Source organism: Astatotilapia calliptera, chromosome 4 (genome assembly GCF_900246225.1).
Source record: "Astatotilapia calliptera chromosome 4, fAstCal1.2, whole genome shotgun sequence".
NCBI classification, from domain to species: Eukaryota; Metazoa; Chordata; class Actinopteri; order Cichliformes; family Cichlidae; genus Astatotilapia; species Astatotilapia calliptera.
Window position 1 is genome coordinate 138,608 of NC_039305.1, and position 6,318 is coordinate 144,925.

The 6,318-nt window shown below is 46.8% G+C and overlaps 1 protein-coding gene across 1 annotated transcript; it reads right to left on the reverse strand.

Annotated features, from left to right (window-relative positions):
- Positions 1–6,318, reverse strand: maptb (microtubule-associated protein tau b). Its single transcript, XM_026163778.1, has 10 exons — positions 5,913–6,318; positions 5,543–5,611; positions 5,201–5,241; positions 4,970–5,027; positions 4,814–4,893; positions 1,600–1,749; positions 1,443–1,524; positions 1,225–1,334; positions 718–885; positions 1–619 (listed from the first exon to the last, which is right to left on the reverse strand). Exons 1-10 carry the CDS (start codon positions 6,001–6,003, stop codon positions 587–589), a joined length of 882 nt encoding a protein of 293 aa, XP_026019563.1. The 5' UTR covers positions 6,004–6,318; the 3' UTR covers positions 1–586.

Below are 6,318 nucleotides of genomic sequence, written 5' to 3' on the forward strand. Positions count from 1 at the left end.
ACTTGCAATGAACCTGGAACAACATTTATTATGATGATGTGGGAACAACACCGACACGAGGATATCGTGCGGCGGACTAACTGGGACACGTTCACGGCCGTGCGTCTGTCGCCAAATTCAAAACGAGCTCAAATTTTCTTCAAAGGTCAGATTAAAGAGCGGGCTCCGGGTATGGGGGGGGCGCTGTGGGCATTTACGCATCACAGGTTTGTGGAGTGTGTGTGTGTTTAATCGCATTTAACGCCGTTGGGTCTTTGATCAGGTTTTTAAACGCTGAGCTGATCAGCTTACCACAGGAACTCTTAAGGTTAAACATTTATCTGCTGAAAGTCATATTTATTCATTCATTTGTCACTGCTCAGCTTAAAGTTGATTCGCAGTGGAGATAACAAATATAAGTGAGGCTGATCATGTGAGGCTGATCATGTGACCCTGGGTGAACTCTGGGTGATTTCTGATTCATAAAATCTCTCCAATCCTCGGTAGCTTTGTGTAACATGTATGATGATTTTTTTTTTTTCTTCCATTAGGCCGTTTCCTTGGTGACAGCAGGGGGGCAGGGTCTGTAGGCACAGGGTTTGTCCAATCACAGGCCTTGTTTGGCGAGAGAGGCGGACACCTTACGGAAAGAGGAAGTGGTGTGTTAGCATATGTTATGTTTTTACTTTGTGATTTTTTTTTTTTTTTTTTTTTTTTCTTCTTCCCCGGACTTCTTACCTCATCGGCCAGGGTGTCGAGGGGTGGAGTTTCAGTTGCATTAAGACTTCCATGGGAGGAAGTGTTGCTAAGATGACAAGGGGAGGAGTCAGCCTGGATGATGATTTCAGCACCGTGGTCGGTTCGAGCTTTGGCGCTCTCTCTGAAGCTCAGCTTCTGAGTCTCGATCTGCAAACACACACGCAGGTGTCACATGACTGGGAATCAGGTCACATGACAAAAATGTGCTGCTCCTGAGCTGGGTGTGTAAAGCGCCAAATAAAAGGACAAAAGAAATTATGCTTCCACTGTAAGCGGACAGAGTTTACAGCAAAGGACAAATTAGGTCACGTGACACCGGTGACCTGCGTGAGCAGGGCCGAAGACGTCTCCATTTACGGAGGAGACAGCAGGTCTTCTGCGTGCAGGACGTTGTTTGAAGTTTCTATGACAGAGGTGTAACAGAGGAGTCGGGAGTGCTGACTCTGCTCCTCCGACCCCCATGAGGAGGTGGATGTTAGTGCGTACCTTCTTCTTCCCTCCTCCCGGCACATGAGTGACGTTCTCCAGAGAGCCGACTTTGGACTGAACGGTCTTAAACTCCACCTTCTCTGACTTGATCTCCACCTTCCCTCCACCTGAGGAGTAGAGCGAAGAGATCAGCCGGTACTACTCGTCTGTGCTACTTTTTATTGATCAGCTCTCCACTTAATCTCGAGATATGTGATTGTGGTGTGGAACGTTACCTGGTTTGTGGTGGATGTTGTCTTTGGAGCCGCACTTTGACGTCACATTACTGAGATCCAGCTTCTTGTTGATGATCTGAACCTACAGACAGACAGGTGAGTGTCAGGTTCTACCTGAGAGTCAGCTCTGCACAGCAGGTGGACGGATGTACGTTACCTTGCCCCCTCCAGGTGAGTGTTTCAGGTTCTCCGTGGACCCAACCTTTGACTTCACATTGCTGAGGTCGGGCATTGGATGAGAGGGGAGGGGGGGCGTCCGTCCACGAGCACAGCCAGGAGACCTGGGGGGGGTTCGGACCACCGCCACCTGCAGAATGGCAGAACCATTTTAACCACCGGTACCAGTTACAGACACTGTCAGAACCAGTCCTTCTGTTATTGGCTCTTAAAATCCTGCTCCTCACATACAAGGTCTTAAATAATCAGGCCCCATCTTATCTTAATGACCTTGTGGTACCATATCATCCTGGCCCCGCCCCTCCCTGAGCCTGGTTATATAGGGGGTCATATGATTGTTGGGTTTTTCTCTGTATGTATTATTGTATTGAATTCTATTCTATTCTAAAGTTTGCAGATGACACTGCAGTGATAGGATGCATCGCGCACAGGCAGTCCAAACAGTCGTTACATTAATTGTGAGGTGATGCGCTCATCAGTGAAAATGAAGACCTGCAGTTTTACTTAATGCTGTGTAAATCACACAGAACTACACACATTATGTACGGACAGTGTTGGGAAGGTTACTTTTAAAATGTATTCCACTACAGATTACAGAATACATGCCCCAAAATGTATTTTGTAACGTATTCCGTTACGTTACTCAATGAGAGTAACGTATTCTGAATACTTCGGATTACTTAATATATTATCATGCTTTTACAACTACATGAATGTGATTTATTACTATTACTGAAGTTCCGCGGGTCTGAACCGTAGTAAAGGGACCTCTGGCTAATACGTCAGGTTCCCTGTTGGGCTCGTAGCTGAAAACTAGCTTTACTTTGTTGTCTGGGTCAACTTTGCTTGCGAGAGACAGAGAGACAGAGAGAGGCGTTGAAAGGCTGCTCCAACAGAACTTATTGTTTCGGATGAAAACACGAACACAGCGTACAGTCGAGTCGTAATAGCTTACTTACAACTGGGCTTGTCAGGCACTCTTCTTGGCTGCAGTGGTTATTATTATATTTACATGCTTCCAGCTCCCGTTTCTGCTTGACGATAACTCCTGCTTTTCGACTCTCCTTTTTCTCCCTCCTCGCGCTCACAGACACATAACGTGTATGGCAGTCCATTCTCCCTGCAGCACGGACTACACTGCCCATGAGGCTACATTCTTTAGGGCTATGTCTGTAACACTCTACCTTTTAGCTTAGCACAACAACAACAACAAAAAAAGGCGCTCTCTCACCCAGGAAACACAGTCACAAAGAGAGCGCGTCACCCTGTAACCATGGCAACCGTAACGCTGCCGCCTGGAACAACAGAACGTAGCTGTCAAACAAAACCGAAACAGTCCCGACCCGCCACAATATGAAACAGGAAAGTACCGCCGTGTAATCAATTTATTTCAACAAAGTAACTGTACTCTAAATACCACCTTTTTAAACGGTAACTGTAACGGAATACAGTTACTCATATTTTGTATTTTAAATACGTAACGGCGGTACATGTACACCCCAACACTGTGTACGGATCATTTCAGTAACATGCGTGCTCTGGAACAACATAGTGACTGCAGACAGAACGACCCTGCTGAACCAGTAACCCTCTGTCAGAGTATCTATACACTGCTGTACTGCTGGTTTGACTGCAGTAAAGCGTATGAATACTTCAGCACCTATCTCAGGTCAGGGCTCTCAAAATTTCAAATTCCCTGGTAGCCCTTCGGGCAGGGACTCTTCAGTTTTTGGTAGCCAAAAATAAATGTAAGTAGCCCGAATAAAAAAGAGAGCAATTTTTTGATTGATGTTTTGTTTCCTGTTTTGTTTCCTTTACAATATTATACATTAAAGTATAATATTGTAAAGGAAACAAAACATTAATCAAAAAATTGTTGAAAAACAAATTACAACATTGTATAAAAATTACAATCATCAACTCAAATACTTGGTTCTAATTGAACAGAAATTTCTATGAACTTGTAAGAACTGTGTAGGACATGAATCAGTCTGTGTCAGATCCTGAATTTGAAATTTCCGCTGAAGTCACGGGTAAGAGACAGTGGAACCAAGATCTAGGCCATTTGCTTTTTGAAGTTTGCAAAGACTGCTAAATTTTGCCAGTGGTAGTTCACTCTTTGCAACATAGTACGCTGTTCTAAACAGATTTTCAGGTTTATTTTTAGTATGTTATTTGCAATTGGTGTTTGTTCTGGGAAAGATATTGCAGACTGAGCAATAATGCATTTCTTGCATTTCTCATGGTTCTAATGGGGGCCTTTCTTAAAATGACTGGTCCCAGTAACAAAGGCGCTTGTCGACTCAGAAATCGAGAGAAAACCAACCATACACCCGGCAGAACATTATGTTATTTACACGGGTGCACATAAGTGGTCCGCATGTGCGCATTCGCTGTCAAAATAAAAGACTCGCACCAGATAAGAAGTTGCAACGCGCGTTTGCGTATCTGATTGAGGAATCACTCATCTTTGGAAAAGAGAGTTTATTACAGAGAAATGGCTCTTTCCAAAATAAAAGCTATACTATACGCTTCTTCTGGGCTATATTCTCAGCAGCATATTGTAGCGGGCCAGGGCTGTTCGGGGTTCTGTTTGTACAGTTATGTTTTGTTTATGTTGCCATAGTGACGGGTGACGCCCTCTCGCTGCGACGGTGTGTCCTTCCGGGGTCAGAGGGCGCCCTGTGTGTTGTTGTTGTTGTTGTTGCTGTTGCTGTGCGGTTGCCGCGCTGAGCAGTTAGCTAGCGGCAGTGTTCTTCTGCAGATGTCAATAAACGGCTGTGCTCCCTGGCTAGCTCACGGGAAGCAAGACCAAACGACACCTCCGTCTCCTCGTTGTCTGAGCTCGCCACATTGGTGTCAGAAGTGGGATGATGGTGGCACCCCATGTTCTGACCCGAGTGACTTGGTGCGCCAAAAGAAGGCACCTGGACATTTGCAAAGTGAAAGCAAAAAACAAGCGCAAATTCAAACGCGATTTCAATATGTCACATATTGACAGTGGCTCACCGATGCCAATGACATAATTACCCAGCTACATTTCCGAAAGAATGCAAAAGCATTGACATATATTTTTTCCTTCCTATGATAGCCCGACGGGCAGGGCTGAGATAGATTTTGGTAGCCCGACTGGAAAAATCGCTAGCCCCGGGACGTCGGGCTAGCGATTTTGCGAGCCCTGCAGGTGTTCTCACCTTCTTCACCTCTCTGTTAGGCGTGGACGATCGGCTGGCGGGAGAACGACTTCCTGGACTGCTGACGCCGTCCACGGACTCTGACAGACAGACAGACACGGGTTAGTGGCTCTGATGGGTTAAACTGGTGTGACTGGTTATACTGGGTCAGTGTACCTGTGCTCTTGGCTGAGATCATCTTGGCTGCTCTGGCGCCTCCTGCTGTCCTGGAGGCCTGAAACACAATGTCGGTTACCATGGTGAAAAGGAGCGAGGTCTGAAAGCTGTGAATTTGGGAAAAATCTTCCAGTTCGTGAACATTTCCCATCATCGTGTTGGCCTCGTGCATGGCGCCAGCCTCTGGGAACAGCTGATTATTGATTCCGATCAGTAAGTGTACAGATTTACCTTCATTGATTCTTCAGAAGTTGCCTTCACAGCGGCTTTTTCTGTGGGAGGATTAAAAAAATATCTTAATGTGGACTAATAATCAAAGAACAGCCAGAGTTCGTCGATCGCTGACTCTCTGACTTTGGTAAAAGTTGCTGCTCGTCAGGTTTTTTTCATGTTCATCTTATGTGGAGCAAGAGTCGCTTTCTTCTCCGGCTCCAGTTAACAGCCATCCAATCAGAGTGGAGGGGTGGAGCAAAATAAGTTGGGAGTAGGGTTAGGATTAAAGCTCAGTCAAGTGATCAGTTTCTCGTAACACCTTTAGTTATCGATCAAATGTCAGTAATTATTGTTACCAACCTTCCATCTTCTGCGTTTCATAGGCGGGGCCATCTGTGAGGGGGGCGGAGTCTCCATCCATCTTCACTCCTACAGAGGAGGGGAGGACACAGAGAGGAGAGGTGATGAAGAGGAGTCAGTGAGCATGCTCAGGCACGGTGAATCACCATGATGATGATGATAATGCAGAAATACAATCATAAAAGTCTGAATGTGTCAGCGCAGCTACACCCGAGCCCGCTCTTCCTCCTCCTCCGTGTTAGCTCCGGGCCTAACAGCAGCCTGCGGACTGATCCGGTCACCGCAAACCCGCCGCAGCTGCTCCGAGAATCTCCGAGGAGGAGGATGAAGAGGGTGAAGAGAAGGAGGACGGGCGTTGTCCGGCTCTTACCTCCTGCTGCTGCTGCTGCTGCTGTCGGTCCGTCTGCTGCTCCACCCTGCGCCGCTCTAACAGGGAGGGAGGGGGGCGCAGGCTGCTGCATGCCGGGAGGAAGCTGCCGTTACCATGGCAATCCGTTGCATCCAGACGGAGGAGAGAAAGTGTCGCGTTCTCGTCTCAGGTCGCACGCGATGACGGCGATGAAGTTCCGGCTCTCTTTATAGACATTAAACCAGCTTAAATAACGCGATTCTGCTCCACAGAGTGAAATTCTCACAGGTGTGAGAGGGGTCACAGTAATCTGAACCGGAACTGCAGCTGCACACAGGTGAGAATAAAACAACATCACCTGATATGTGATTGCCTGGGACACAGAGACACACAGGCTGTGTCCCAATTAAGAGTCTGCACGCTTGAA

Bases quoted from the DNA above. Each gene is read 5' to 3' on its own strand.
- maptb (XM_026163778.1), bottom strand. From the start codon at position 6,003: ATGCAGCAGCCTGCGCCCCCCTCCCTCCCTGTTAGAGCGGCGCAGGGT. The intron at 5,028-5,200 runs GTAAATCTGTAC...ATTGTGTTTCAG, and splicing joins CTTCTGAAGAATCAATGAAG to GCCTCCAGGACAGCAGGAGG. The intron at 4,894-4,969 runs GTACACTGACCC...TCTGTCTGTCAG, and splicing joins GATCTCAGCCAAGAGCACAG to AGTCCGTGGACGGCGTCAGC.